Here is a 16,049-nt window from a genome sequence, read left to right as displayed (position 1 = left end):
TTTCCAATCCACAAATTTTTCACTGAAATTTTGTATTACTTGTTTACCAAATATTTCCTATATCCTTTGACAAAATTTATTTTCTCCCACCTGTGAGTACATATGCCCCAAGTTGGGAGCCTCTGTTATAGACTAATTGGTTTCATATCTTCTATTCTTATCTCCATAGTTAAATTTGTTTTCCCCTCATGGTCAGAGGTTCTGTTGTATATTTCTTTTTCATCAGTGGCCTTTTTAAAAAAATTGGTACTTGGTACTAGTCTGCTTGATTGAAAACTCTTTGAGAGCAGGGACCATGCATTCATAATTCACCTTTGTATCCCTCATAGTGCCTTGTGCTTTGAAGGCACTCTGTAAATGTTAAGTAATTGAATTATCTTCCTATATGCATTCTCCCAGTGACCTTTACCATCTGAGAGTATTGACAAATTATCTTTATTGAATAAAATATTACCATGATCCATATTTTTATGTGATCTCTACTTGGATGTTGATGTATGACAGCATATGTATAATGCATCCTCTTGCTTAATAACCGTCTCAGGTTCTTGATTTCTTATCTACCGCTGCCCGAGAAGTCTGATCATGACAGTAGAGATCTATTGGACAGCCCTATCAGGGATGGAAACTCCCAGACAGACTCTGCAAGCAGGTTTAGAAACCACAGATCATGTGCACTTATTCTAGTAACAAGCATTCTGTGATAATATATGAAGTTAGTAACAGAACAAGGATTTTGATTTTCTGACTCTCCTTCCTTCTCATATCATAGGTATTCAAAGTTGGAATATAAAATTATTTGACATTGATAAGTTAGTTTCCTGCCGTAGATAAGTGGAGGTTGGAAGCTATTGGATATACAATACTAAATTTCTCTTTTCCTCACCTTTGTTTGTTGTTTGTTTTTTTTTACAGACTCAGAATACTCTTATTACAACTTAATCTTGAAAAAAGCAGGACAATTTTTAAACAATTTGCAGATTAATCTCTTAAAATTTGCCTTATCTATAAGGGCGTATTCGCCAACTATTCAAATGTTTCAACAGGTATGTAAAATTAGCTTGTCTATATTTGGTATTCCAAATATATTCCATAGAAACCCATGTTGATTACTATGGCCTACTGATAACATTTTCTTTATGAACCAAGCATTTAGAAATTAAGTGAGTATGATGTGATTTTCCACTGGTGTGGGTGTACACATGTGCGTGTGTGTGTGTGTGTGTGTGTGTGTTTTGGGGATGGGGCAAATAATAAAGGAACGTGTTCATGCCTGGATAGAATGTAGTATTACCTTTTGAAATATTACAAACTTTTAATGTAAATTTTGAATTCAGTATTTCCTAAAATAAAGTTGATCTTGTTGTAGTTTTTCTCTAGCCAAAAACAAAATTGAAAATATTCTCTATGGTTTTTTCTTTACTTTTAAGTTTTTACTTTAATTAAGATTTGTTTTCATCAAATAAGTATGTTAATTTAAAATGGATTGCAATAACACCTTCCTAGTTCAGTATAAACTTTGTAATGTTAGATTGCTGCTGATGAACTACCACCCGAAGATTGCAGTGCATTTGTGGTTATCCATAAGGAGCGCACCTGTCAAACTAATGAGATTAAAAAGCTTCTGAAGAAGGCTTCTGTGAGGTAATGAAATGAATATCTATAGAAAAAGAAGTAGTTCATAAAGAAAGTATTATCACAATAAAAACCTTTCTAATCATATGGTTTCATAGATATTTTCAGTTCTAGTATTTACGCTTTTAAAATTATCCATCTATATTTCTAATATTACTATAAAATAATTTTGATATTTTTGTTGTTAATTTTGTCATTACTCATTTTGGTTGAAAATATGAATATTTATGAAAAATTTAAAGAATAGAAATTTTATTAAATAATAAATATAATGTGTATTCAACATTGATTGCTTAAGTATTTATTACAAACATAAATTGAGAAATGAACAAAAGGTTAATTAGTGAAATGGTACATCCCATTCTCCCAGGAGTTGTTTATTCTGGACCTACATTTACTTTGATCTATGATCTCATTGGTATAGGACTTGGTTCTCAAGTGTGACACTTTGACTGAATCCAAACTTCACAGAATAAATTCCTTTAATAAAAAGATTTCTTCTGTAAAACTTGGACAAGGACCTAGAAGGCCACATGTGGTCTCAAGATCACAGGTTCCCTCCATCCCCTCCTATTGAATTAAATTGCAATCTTTCAAGGCCTTCTCATCCTATACAATTTTCTTTCATATTTTTTTCTATAAACCCTCCATAAATGATCTGTCCATTGTGTTACTGTCTTTGCTGTGGTTCTTTTAATATTTTGTGTATCCTTGACTTTTTGATGCATAAGTATCTTACTTCTTTTACTGCATATATTTATAAATATGGGGGGGGTCTGTTTATGTATCATTGTTATCTTTTATATTACCCATATTTATATTACTGTTGGCAATATATGGACTGATTAGGGCACAGTCAGGATCCATCTTTCCATTATTATTTGGGTCATTTTAAATTTTCATTCTTTTGAAATTATTGTATTCCGTGATTTGCAACCATTTCACATCACCTAGAGAATATTGGTATTTAAAAAGATGGATTTTGTGTCAGTGAATAGCTCAGGATTGATAAGTACATATTTACCAACTGTAAATTTGGTTGATCTGAACCCTGATTTCTTCTTCCTTTTCAAATCTAGGCATAAATAATTGTGCAATTGAATAGCTAGAATGTCAGTGGAGGGGCGGAGAAAATTAGAAAGATAGATTGAGAGGATAGTGAGGGCAAGGGTCACGAGGTAACATATCATTTTATTCCATTTTATATTGTAAGTTTTTCCAATTTGTTGATATAGTAAAGGACTTGCAGTCCAGCTGCATGAACTAATCTTGGCAATATGCATTTTTCATACACTTTGTCTTTCTATATGAATAATCAGGCTGATCCCTTTTCAATGATGTGGACGTAATATCCACTATGATGTTGTGGGCCTCAGTCCACCTGGTGGAATGTGAAATGTAGATTAGGCAAATAATGGTAGTAGTGTTAGCAATAATTCTAACAGGTTTATGATCTTTAAATGTACTCTTTTTGAAAACTTAGTTTAAAGAGACTTGAATTTATACATGCTATCACATTTATTCCTATTATTTTATTTTTCATAATGAACTTAAAAACATTAAAATTTCAATGTAAAAGAAAATCTTGTATATGAAATTGTGGGCACTTATGTACAGTTTATTTTTTAAATATATTTAATTTTAAAAAGTAGTAACACAACTGCCCTCCTTGTCTCTGCCCCTTTCTGAGCTTCCTTCTCCTCTCTTCTATATACTTTTAAAAATGTTCCATTGACACTTTTATTTATTTTCTCCTTTTTGGGGGCATCATTATTACTATCCACTAAACTATATCCCTCCTCTCATTCCCCCATCATAGAAGCCTACTTCGTAACAGATATGTATAGTCAAGCAGAACAAATTGACACATTGACATTGGTTAAAAATGAACAAGGTAGAAGCACAATAAAACCAGAAGAAATAAAAATAATAATCAGAACTTACTATGCCAAAACAGTGAAAATGATTGACCAAAGCCCTTCACAACTCTTTCCCCTTCCTACCTTTCCAGTCTTTTTACTTTTTACTCCTATCCAAGGATTCTAGAATTCAGTGACCCTAGTCCTTTTGCTTTTTCTCCCATAAAACAGTCCATCACCTAATTCTGCCTTTTCACTTCCTCTCACCAATCCTTGAAATGCTGTTCTTCCTCCCCCCCTCCCCCCCCCCGCCTTTTGGATTCCCTGGTTCTCTTCAAGACAGTCCAAATCCTACCTTCTGAGGAAGAAAAAAAAACTTTTCCTGGTCCCTCCCCCTCACCATTGTTGGTGCCTTCCCCCCAACCCCCAAGATTGGCCATTCATTCTATTTACTTTGCATGTGCATAGTTATTTTTATGTTATTTCTCTGAATATACTATAAGCTCCTTAAAGGCCAGGAATGTGTTTGCACAGTACCTGGTAAACAGGAAGCTTTTTGAGTGAGTGGATAAATAATCTGAATATTAAAGATCATACCATGAAAAATTTAGAAGAGATGCAGATCAGCTATTTTTCCCTACTATGGTAGAGGGAGAATTTAAAAAAATTTTTAAAATTTATTTTGTTAAATATTTCATAATTACATGTAAAAATTTAACATTAATTTTTAAAAATTTTGAGTTCCAGATTCTCTTCCCCCCATCCACATTTTTCTCACTCCCTGAGAAGGCAGGCAACATTATATCAGTTTTACATGTGAAGTCATGTAAAACATATCCATAGAAGCCATGTTGCAAAAGAACACAACAAATGCCCAAGAAAGATAAAGAAAGTTTTAAAAGTATGCTTCAATCTGCACTCAGAGTTTGTTACATAAGATAAAATAGATCAATTTCAATACATGAAATTGAAAATCTTTCATAGTGAAAGAATTAGTAAAAGTAGGATAAAAAGAGAAATAGTAGTTTGTATCATTTCATACATGAAGAAACAGACAGAAAGTGTCAGAGGCAGAGATCATCTTAACAGAATCCAAGTTTATAATTTTTCCACTACAGTAAATTATGTAATTTAAAACCCTGTTTTATTTTATTATTTTAAATAACAATTTTGAGGCTATATCAAAAAACAGTAATACTGTTTTCTTTTATTTCCCAAAACTCATTGAAGCTCATATATTTCTATGTAGGTAGGTTAATAATGAATATTTCAAGAATACTTCTGCTATACTCTGTTAGGAAGTCAGCCATCAACAAAAATTTTAAAAATATATTTTAAAATTATTTCACTAGAATAATAAGCATGATATATGATTAGATTTATAGTGTTTACACATCTTTAAACAGAATTGTTACTATAGTTTCTCTTTTAAATAAAATCCTTTTTATATAAATACAATTTAAATGAAATTTAGATCTTTAAAAATGAATTTTTATCCACCCAGATAAGACTTTATTTTAGGCAAAATGGTAGTCATTATGTGGGAAACTAAAAAACTAGAAACAAGCCACTGCCACCAGGGAATTCTTTTTACACAGAAAATCCTAAATGTGTTACAAAGCAACCTATCAATAACAGGAAATAAGTACTGTATATAAACTACTAAAAGAATAATGAAGAAATAGTGAATGCTTAGGAATGATTATAAATATGGCTTTAAATTTATTTAATGTAGACCCTCTTGATTTGGAATTTGTTATAATTTTAGTGGAGCAGAAATAAAATTTATGTTTATATTTAAAAGGTTTTACATATGGAGATAGTGTTTTACAGTGGAAAAACATCCAATCCTAACTTTGTATGACTTTGGGAAAGCACTTTAATCTGTCTTGTACTATTTTCTCTATTATAACCTTTATGGTACCCTACAGAGGTATAGGTGATCTACAAATAACAATTTAAAGTAAGATTACAAAGGGGATATTTAACATGCTGAAAAGAGTAGGATCTTCAATCTCCTGAACAGTCTCTATTTCTGTAAATGATTCTGTTATTTTAAAGCAATTCTGGAATTTTTACTTTATGATAGTTTGTTAGCATTTAGAGTTAATGAATATCACATTTACTTGAAAGCTAGAAAACCTCAGTTTATATTTATTTTACAAATTAGATTATTCTCCAACTAATTCAAATTATGGTTTTTCTGCCTTTTGTTTAAAGTAGCTACCATAAACACATAACACATTCTTGTTATGTGAAAGTAATCTATGTGATGTTATTTTTAGCAGTGCTTATCTTGCATTTTGCCTAGACCTCTGACTAATAATGGCTTCCCCCCTTTTAATTTAAAAAAATTATTAGTGACTTCCTTTTCTCTTATGTCTGCTTTCTTAATATGTGCTTGTTTTCATCATTTTAGATATTTCAGAGCTTTTAGTTCCACTTTTCAATATCTAAATGTCTATGAAAGCAAGATCAGATAAAAGTAAAGTTAGTTGTACAAAATTTATTACTGCATGTTCATATTTCTCTCATAGAACTAGTTGGAATGATTTCATCTTCCTAGTGAAGAGTTAACAAAATTTTCCTTATAAAAATGACATTTATTTCTGTGGAAATGTAGTTTAGATTCAATAAGTTGCTCAGCATTTAAAAATGATGGAGTGGATAGTGTTTTCTCTCATCTTCTTAAGTTATGACAGTTTTTGGGAACCTTGAAGAAACACCAACAGTTATTCTTGCTTATAGATTATTTCATACTCTCTCCAATATTGTAAGGCACAATATTAAATTCACAGGTGGAATCCTCTAGTTCAGTTAAACTATGATAAAACATCAGGGCTTTTTATGATTTTTTGATTAAAAAAAATTGTCTTTCATTTCAGAACTGAAATAAACTTAGGGTCTTTTTACCTTGGCAGTTGGGTGGCGCAGTGAATAGAGTAGAGGACCTGGAGTCAGGAAGACCTGAGTTCAAATCCAGCCTCAGATACATACTGACTGTATGACCCTGAGCAAATCACTTAACCTCTTCTACCTCTTTCCTCATCAGTTAAATAAGAATAATAATAGCACCTTCCTCCAAGGATTCTTGTGAGAATAAAATGAGATATTTGTAAAGCATTTTGTGAACCTTAAAGCACTATATAAATGTTAGCTATAATTGCTATTATCATTACTTCTGTTAATTTTTAGTGTTATAGACTTCAGTTGAAAAATTGGTGCTTATGTCCTATTGGAAAACAATAAATTTGAAAAGTCTTCTGTTATAGTCATATTTGCTATGTCCAACTTACATGTACTTAACATGTAATTCCATATATTCTAGGTTCCATTCAAATTAGACTAACCATTTTCACAAACCCTATTATATTCTTTCCTACCTTTATGACTTTGTGTACCATGTTCTCCATGCGTGGAATGATCTTCTCTCCTTTCTTTCCCCATATTTTCACACACCCTTCCTTTTTTTTGAGACCCAATTCAAGTGTTTCTGCCTTTGAAGTATTATCCCCCCAACTATAAATTATACCTTCCCTCTTGAATCTCTCCAACTAAACTGTTTAGTACTTTTCTTATATGCTTATCATGACTTGCATTATAGCTTTTTTAATGTAATTGACTTCCAACTAGATCATAAGCTTCTTGAAATCAGAGTACACTGCATTGAATAAAGTAGATCTTTAGTAAATACTTGTAAAAGTGAGTTGAGTTGACCAAAGGAAAAAGTAAAAGGTAATGGAAATAATTCACTCTCTCTCTCTCTCTGTCCAGGGTAGGTGGGGAGGAGGGCTGGAAAACAGTGTAGTAAGGGACTTTTCTCACTTATTTTAATTTAGGTACATTTTGGAGCCTTAAGGATCTGTCTCAGCCCTCTTGACTCCTACTTCTTATTCTGGAAGGGAGAAGTTAACCAGGGAAAATAATTTACTTGCTACATTTTTCACCTCTTAGGACACCTTAACTCTTTCCCGAGGTAGTTAAGGGCAGTAGGGAGGTAGACAGAAAATAAGTGAAGTCACAAACTGAAACATTAGGGAAGTCTCAAATGTTTGGAACAGGTTCCAGGCAGGATTTACTCATTGGGGAAAGGAAAGAGACAAGTAAATTTAGATCAATGTCTGCTTTCCAGCATGCCAGCTAGACACTCAGATATGAACACTCTTCGATATCTCTTACATACTGTTGACTGTATACCCTTACTAAAGTGTGTTTTTTTTTCTTTTCATTTTAGGCCTAGGCCGTATTTATTCAAAGGAGATCATAAGTATCCTACAGTCACTGAGAACCTACCAGTGATCATACTTTATGGAGAAATGGGTACTAAAGACTTCAGTAAATTTCACAAAATTCTTTTAGAGAAAGCTCAAAAGGAAGAAATTCTGTATGTTTTCCGGCATTATATTCAGGTATGCTATTTTTATATCAAATTCGGCATGACTGCTAAAATAATTTCATTTCTATTAACTCATATAATAGAAAGTTTTCCTTAGATTATCGTTTTCATGCAGTGAAATAGACATAAACATTTACTGGAGTTTCTGTTCATCTTTTTGCATACAACATTCATAATAGTAGCTACTCACATTTATGTGGTACTTTCTTTACAAAGCATTTTCTTCACAACCTTGTGAGTTAGATAGTACAAATATTATTATTCCTATATCATTAAAAGGAAAGTGAGGCTGAATGGTTATCAATGAATTACCTATGTACATTTAGGTAGTAAATCAGGGTCAGGACTCAGACTTCATCTATATGGCACATTTAGATAGAGCACTGGACCTGTTCAACTTCAACCTCAGACACTTACATATTGTATAGCCTTGGGCCAGTCATTTAACATGTCTGTCTCAGTTTTCTCATCTATAAAATAGGGATAATAATAGCCTCTACCTCCTGGGGTTGTTGCGGGAATAAAATGAAATAATATTCTAAGCTCTAGATTGGGGTCATAGAAATAGAAAAGTAAGACAGTCCCTGCTCTCAAGGAACTCCCATTATAATGGGAGAGATACACAGAGGAAAGGTTTTAGTTGCAAGTCAAACAGAAAGTTCCTATGGTACTTAGAGTAGAGTAGCAAAGCAAAGAGTAAGGCCTCTTCTTTATTGTTATAAGTAAAGCAGTTTAAAAAATTCTCACTGGACGCACATTAGTTTTATGGTTGAGTAGATTCAGAGCAGGAAGGTTTTCTAGTTTGGCCTTCTCACTTCATAGATAATGAAAGGAGGTTAAGTGAATTGTCACAGTGACAGTGAAAAGGAGGGCCAAGGCATTTTTAATAGAAGTCCTTACTCTGACTCCAAATCCAGTGTTCTCTGCCATTATACCATTGCCTCCCATGTTGTTCAAATTAATTAAAAATTGAAATCTCCTACATGCTATTAAACATTCTCCAAGTAGTCCTTATAATTTTGGATTTTTTTGTATTATGATATACAAACAAAACAAAAACAAAAATCACTTGGATTCTTGGTTTTATTTGATATATGTATATGTGTATATATATGTATGTGTGTGTGTTTATGTATGTATGTATGTATGTATGTATGTATATACCATTTGAACTGTATGTTATTGCTAAGTATGTAATATCAAGCATTTATATAGCACTTTGAGAATTGCAAAGCACTTCACAATTATTATCTCATTTTATTCTCACAACAACCAGGGGAAATACGTACTATTATTATCCTCATTTTCAGTTGAGGAGAAACTGAGGAGTACAGAAGTTAAATGACAACCAAGGTCGTACAGTTATTAAGTATCTATAGCCAGATTTGAACTTGGGTTTTCCTGAATTTGGGTCCAGCATTCTATCTACTTTGCCACCTAGCTATAAGTTCTTTTTAATTATGTACGTATTATGTATGCAATAATGATAATAGCTAACATTTATATGATGTTTTAAAGTTTGCAAAGTACTTTAGTTACCTCACTTGATGTTATAACAGCTATGCAATATAGGTGCTACAGATATTTTATCCACCTTTTACAAGATGAGGAAATTCAGGCTTAAGTTGTGATTCACCCATAGTCGGATAGCTAGTAAATGTCCAAAGCTGGATTTGAACCCAAGTTTTTCTGAATCTAGGTCCAGCACTCTATCCATCATACTTTATTATGTGAAGGTATGATTTGTGTGTATGTGCTATATGTGTATAATAATTTAGTAAACATATATGTCAGGTTTGTGTTGGGGGGGGAAGAAGTGGATCTAGGTGTTAATATTTATCTGTATAGGAAACTCTTAGTGTAGAAACACCCTCAGTGAAGAAAACTGATAACATGTCTTGAACTCGCAGTCTGGATATACTAAAGTAGGCATTGGCAAGGTCATGTTTAGTTCAAACATCATAGAACTATTAAGCAAAATATTTAAACAAGAATTGCAGTTTCTTCTTTTATAGTATATACCAGGGAAACTAGTTCTATTTTTAAATTAATGTGATTTTCCTATTATTTGGGGACATGACCTTTTAATATTTTTTACGTTACTGAATTTATCATGAAGCAGATTATTGTACCTTCTCTCACTATTTGATGACATTTTGCTAGATGGAAAATATGGCATAGTCCTATGATGTTTTATTTTTCTATAAGATATTACCATTATATTTAATAAAGTCATTAATAGGGAACAAACTTTAACAGAGACATCTTTATGTTTTAAAAATCTTATACCTGTAAGCTAATAATACAATTTTAAGAGAAAGTTAATTTTCTATAATACATAGATGAAAGTCTTGAATAGGTATTGATGCAGTGCTGAGCACATAGAAGATAACAAATAAAATTAATCATTTCTTATGCTTAAGCAAATATCACAAGGACTTCTGTTAGGTAACTGTTGTCTCATTCTAGTGACATATATGTATGAAATGAATAAAATTGAATTTCTTTAAAAGATATTTATTAACAAATTTCACCAATCAATTTGTCTAAATCAGTGAAATTTTAAGTTATTGAATACTATTACTTGTAGCTAACAATTTTAATAACACTGTGAGCAACTGGTCCTGGGTTCTCAAGAATCTAGCCTATTAATTTGTCAGTATAAGTCATGGAATTAACAGTCTTACCAACAGCAGCTCAAACCATGATTCTCACATACTAGTATGAATCCTCTAACATCTTAATCTTCTTAACTCACACAGTACTACAGCCTTTTTGAGAGCTCTTTATTATTCCTCAAAGGAAAGAGAAGAGGCCTCCACTTATTGCTATGAGTCTCCCCTAAGTCTTTTCTTTTGGTCCTGAGACCCAAGTGCTAGATAATTATTTGAATTACCTTAGCCCTCCAGGAATTTCTCTCATTTGTGGCGCTGGGTTGGGTCTTAGAACATTAAAATACACTATATGATATAGAATTACTATATGAAATAAGTTACTTGTTGGTGTCTACCTAACTATGGTAGAGATGAAAGTGATTGAGGTAGCTCTTTGTAGGGTTATAAATCTAATCATCACTGCTAAACCTATAGGAGCCCTACTCAAAGGAATGTGAAAAATGTGATAGGAACCTCCTCCTAAGACCAGAAAAAAATGTGATTGAAACCTGGTAGTATATATTTCTTAATTTAATTCTGTCCAAAAGAGAATTTATTCTTTACCCTCCCCTCTCAAACCACTCCTCTTTAGAATGCCCTCTATCTGTGTCAAGGACACAACTATCCTTCCAATTACCAGGGTTCATAATCTCTGTGTCATTCTTGACTGTTTACCCCACCCAAATATCAGTCACTTTTCAAATCTTTCTGTCTCCATATCTCTTGTATCCATCTTTCTACTTACGTAGCCATTATGCTAATTCAGGATTTCATTACAATTACTTCTCACCTGAACTATTATAACAATTACCTAATTGGTTGTCCTATTTCATATGTCTTCCCTCTCCAATCCATCCTGCACATGGCTGCTAAAGTCATTTTCCTAAAACACAGGTCTGACCATATCATCCTTCTACTTAATAAACTCCAGTAACTACCTATTCTTAAATATTAACTTTTCTGGCATACCTACTTTTCTAACCTTAAAAACATTAATCTCCCTGATGCACTTTGGTCCAGCCAAACCGACTAACTGTTCCTCACATAACCACATTCCTTCTTTCTTTGTGCCTTTGCCCTGGGTGTCCCTAGTGCCTGGGATATACTTCCTCCTCACCTCTGCCTCTTAGAATCTTTACTTTTTTTCAAAACTCAGCTCAGGTACCACTATTTACTTGAAGTCTGTCTGAATTCTTACCACCTACCATTCTTCAAGTCTAGTATGGAGAAAGAAGCAGAAAACTATATGAAAGAGTGTCTCTCCACTTGACAGCATGTATATTTGGGGCTACAAATCCAAACTTACAATTCAAACATTATATTATAATACATTTTCAAATGGTGAAAGTAATTACGAATTTAATAAGCATTTGTGTTAATTATTGGTAAGCTAATAACTTTCTGGGGTTGATAATTGGAAATTGGTTGTGTAACATTCCTTTTTTTTAAAATGAACTGTAAAGCAGCATATGTTGCCTTTAACCATAGATTTGCTTATCAGTTGATTGACTTTTTTTGGAGGGGACTAGGCAATGGGGTTAAGTGACTTGCCCAGGGTCACACAGCTAGTAAGTGTTATATGTCTGAGGCCAGATTTGTACTCAGGTCCTGCTGAATCCAGGGCCAGTGCTCTATCTACTGCACCACCTAGCTGCCCCACAGTTGATTGACTTTTGAGTAGCTTCTTTAAATATGTTCTTAAATGGAATCATATTAAATTAGAAAGTTTTAAAAATTCAATTTCATCAGATTACTGAAATTATAAATAAACCAGTTTTCACACATTCTGCCTTCCATTATAGCATGTGCCTAACAGTTTTATAGTTAGTCTGAGAAACTGACAAATTGGATTTCTGATATGGGCAGGACTACTAAGTATTTGTCTGCATATTTCAGCTCATATAATGAGTCTGATTATAGTCTGTTCCTCCTAGAGTATAATTTACAGAGAAGGTACCTACCTGTGTTGGTCAAGGAAGTTTCTGGTGCCAGTGAAGTCACAGGTCCCTACCTCTGTTTCTGTTCTATCTACAATATATAGCAGACCAAGATATGGATATTTAAGGATGCCTGACATGTACCTTTTGGTAGCCAGGAGAGGGGAAACAGATTTCAAAAGCAGGAAGCTATGAGAAGGAAAGAAAGAGTGACCACACACTGTCCTCTTTAACATGGATGGGGTTGCTAAATGAACCTTATTTGATGAAAAGCAAAGCCATACAACTCCCTGTAAAGAAGTATGTGGCCAAATATGTGGTGAGGGTTAAATTTAGCCTACCATGTAGCCTATGGGCAGCGTATATGGCTTGGAGATAACAACTGATTAGTATCATAAAATCAAAAAGTTTTAGGATTCAAATAGACCTCGAGGTCAACTATTAGATTGCATATCTTTTTCTAAGTTGCTAAAAATGAGAAGATTTGGTACCTAAAATAAACCTTACCTATGGTTTTATGTCATCCTAATTTAGGAAAGTTAGAGCTTGGTTTTATTATTCTAATTTGTGACCCTTTAGAAAATTTTGTTTGAACAATAATAGATATAACTTTGTGGAATATTGTGTTGTCTTGCAAATTGAGAGAAAAACATAAAAATACTTAATTACTTCAAATTTATAATGTCAGTGCTAGAGTGATATCATTTGCCATCATATCAGCCATTCTCAAAGCAAGATTTATCTTTTACTTCTTTGAATCTTTTGTCACTTATATCCAATCCATTGGTAAAACCTATCTTTATCTGCAATTTAGGCATAACAATGTTGGGTCATAATATTCAAACAGTATACTAGTGAACAGAAAATAATCAAAGGAATCTTTGAATTACACGTGTACAGACAGATCTCTGTCTCTAATATACACGAGACTTATTTCATAGGTATATGGAATTCCTGGTAAGGAAACTTTTACCAATGCAAATCAGCAGCTGCCCTCCAACTTAAAGACTCATCAGCAAGTTAGCTGGGGCACTGAGTAACTGTGGGATACATAGCTAGTTTGTATCACAGGCAGGACTTGAGCACTTGAACCCAGGTCTTGTTTATTCTGAAACCAGCTCTGATAGCTTCCTGGTGGCCTTTAGACATAAAGTTGTTTGGGTGTTTAGCATAAAGAATTACAGATTTTGGAAGAAACATTAGATTTCTTCTAATATCGCCCTTATGTCAAGCATTAGTTCTATTTATGATTTCAATATCTTGGTAACCAACTCATGAAGGAAAAATTTAGGAAACCTAGTACATTAGTGGATTGAAAAGATCCAGTAATTTTTAATGTTAAAAAATGTTTTTCAAATGGCATACGCATAAGAACTAAGACAGTGGTTATCATACTTATATGTTAGGATTTACTAAACAGTACAAATATACTCTAAATTGTTATATTATCTTGATTATATACACATATGATACACATATGCATATTTTTTTTATTGTTTCAGTTTCTTTTTAATGGAATATGCTTTGTTGTTACATATGTCCTCAAAAATCTTAAACAATGTAAAAGTATATCCTAAGGTATTTCCTTAATAATCATAAAGCAAATTATATGTTTTCTATAAAAAGGAAATATTTTGAATATTCCTTCTTCATAAACTTATTTTTTTAAAAAAAAACAGAAACCAGACTCTAGGAAAATGAACTTGTCTGGATATGGTGTGGAACTTGCAATTAAGAGTACTGAGTACAAAGCACTAGATGATACACAGGTTAAAGGTAGGTTCATTTCCACGTACTAATAGTAGAATTTTAATGGTTATCACATCCTAAATATACTCATTTTTTAGGAAAAATAGTGTTTGAAGTATAAACTGAAAGTAGCCTGAGATAGTAAAAGAAAACAAAGAAGTATATTAATGAATTGGGGGAAGATAATTTATTTTTAAACTCATTGTACATTATCTGGTGAATTATCAAAAATGTCATTATAAAGCAAGAAATTATCCAGCATGTTACTCTATTTAAGTGTGCTTTAAATTATGCTCTAATGCACCTAGCAGCTACACCTTATATATTCTCTAAGCATATTTGATTGATGAATAAAAGAATATTAATTCTCATGAATTATATTATATGAATCCTGGTTATATTAGGAACTTATAAACAAATTCCCTTGGTTTATTTTATTATTACATTCTTGTTCCTTAAACTAATGTTTCAGACAATAATTAAAACATGGGAGCCTTCAAGAATCAATGTACTTCCCAAAATTCCTCTCAAACTTTTACATATTCAGGTTAATCTGATACTATCCTTATCCATGTTTCATTAGTCACCAAAAATTTATGTGTTTAATGCAACAAACTAACACCCTCTTAGGATAAATGAAATCTGGTCCCACTACTCAAGGTGCTTATGTTCTAGAAAGGATGATAAGAGGTATACACAGGTTTATAGTAAAAATTAGAATTATAAGTATTTAGGAGGAGTTCTATGAAAGACCTCAGATTAGGAAAGAGGCCAAGTTCATCTTGCTAGGGAGTGGGGGTAGGAGGAAGGAAGAAGGTTTCTTTTCTTTTTTTTTTTTTATTTAGGAAGAAGGTTTCTTGAAAATGGTGATATTTAATACAGACCTGGAGTGAAGCATAAGACAGCAACAGCTAGAGACGGGTAGGAGGGTATTCAAAATGTAGGCAATAGCATAACCAAAGTTGCAACCACAGAAGAGCATCAATGTGTTCAATGTTTAGTGAACAATCTGATCTGAATAGAATACAGAGTATATAGAAGAAAGAGGAAGCAATTTGACAAAAAGTAGTAAATTGTAATCATCATTGAGAGTTTTGAATGCTAGGCTAAGAAGTTTGAACTTTATTTGATAAGCAATGGAGATCTGTTGGAAGGTTCTGATCAGAATTGTGCCTTGGAAAACTACTTTGGCAGCAGTGTGTTGGCTAGATTTGAAATAAAAAGAGACCAGAGGTGAGTGGTAGTATTAGTGAGAATCAGAATGCAGTCAGAATCAACAAATGATTATATGTGACACTAGGAAGTAAAAGTAATCAAAGATGACATTAAGGTTGTCCATGTGGCTGATTAGAAAAATGGTTGTACAATTGAAAGAGAAAAGAAAGTCAAAAGGAATAGAAGTTTTAGAGGAAAAGATATATAATTCAGTGTGAGGTGTAAAGATCTTGAGGTGCAAGTCGGACATCAAAGTTGAGAAAGTTGGATTTTGATTGTGCTTCTATTTTAACCATAATTTTGTCTATAGTTTTTATAAGTATTCCTTAAAGTTAATTGTAATAACTATAAAAATATTCTACATTTTCTTCCTTTGCTCAATGTATCTCATAATACAGCTATGAATAACACAGTAATAGAAGATGATAATGAACCAATTGAAGTGCAAGGATTTCTCTTTGAAAAATTAAAGTAAGTCAACCCAACTTTCAAAATCAAATATTTGTTTTTACTAGATTAACTCTTGAAATGAAAAATAAAGTAATCAGAGCTTTCTAAAAACATGAAATTCAATTTGGTTTCTCTTAGCAAGAGCTATATTCAT

The 16,049-nt window shown here is 32.6% G+C and overlaps 1 protein-coding gene across 4 annotated transcripts in view; it reads left to right on the top strand.

Annotated features, from left to right (window-relative positions):
- The first annotated feature begins 6 nt into the window (after nt 1-6).
- Nucleotides 7-16,049, top strand: part of UGGT2 (UDP-glucose glycoprotein glucosyltransferase 2) — a 209,007-nt gene continuing 192,964 nt past the window's right edge. For all 4 annotated transcript variants that reach the window (XM_078147263.1, XM_078147264.1, XM_078147265.1 and 1 more), the window contains exons 1-5: nt 7-1,046; nt 1,532-1,644; nt 7,729-7,903; nt 14,161-14,257; nt 15,844-15,916. In XM_078147263.1, the coding sequence (XP_078003389.1) occupies nt 1,035-1,046; nt 1,532-1,644; nt 7,729-7,903; nt 14,161-14,257; nt 15,844-15,916 (470 nt within the window). In that variant the 5' untranslated portion in view covers nt 7-1,034. The remainder of the gene's footprint in view (nt 1,047-1,531; nt 1,645-7,728; nt 7,904-14,160; nt 14,258-15,843; nt 15,917-16,049) is intronic.

This window comes from Phascolarctos cinereus, unplaced genomic scaffold (assembly GCF_003287225.1).
Source record: "Phascolarctos cinereus isolate Bilbo 61053 unplaced genomic scaffold, phaCin_HiC Scaffold_7;HRSCAF=346, whole genome shotgun sequence".
NCBI lineage: Eukaryota > Metazoa > Chordata > Mammalia > Diprotodontia > Phascolarctidae > Phascolarctos > Phascolarctos cinereus.
This window is presented reverse-complemented; position numbering and strand designations above follow the sequence as displayed.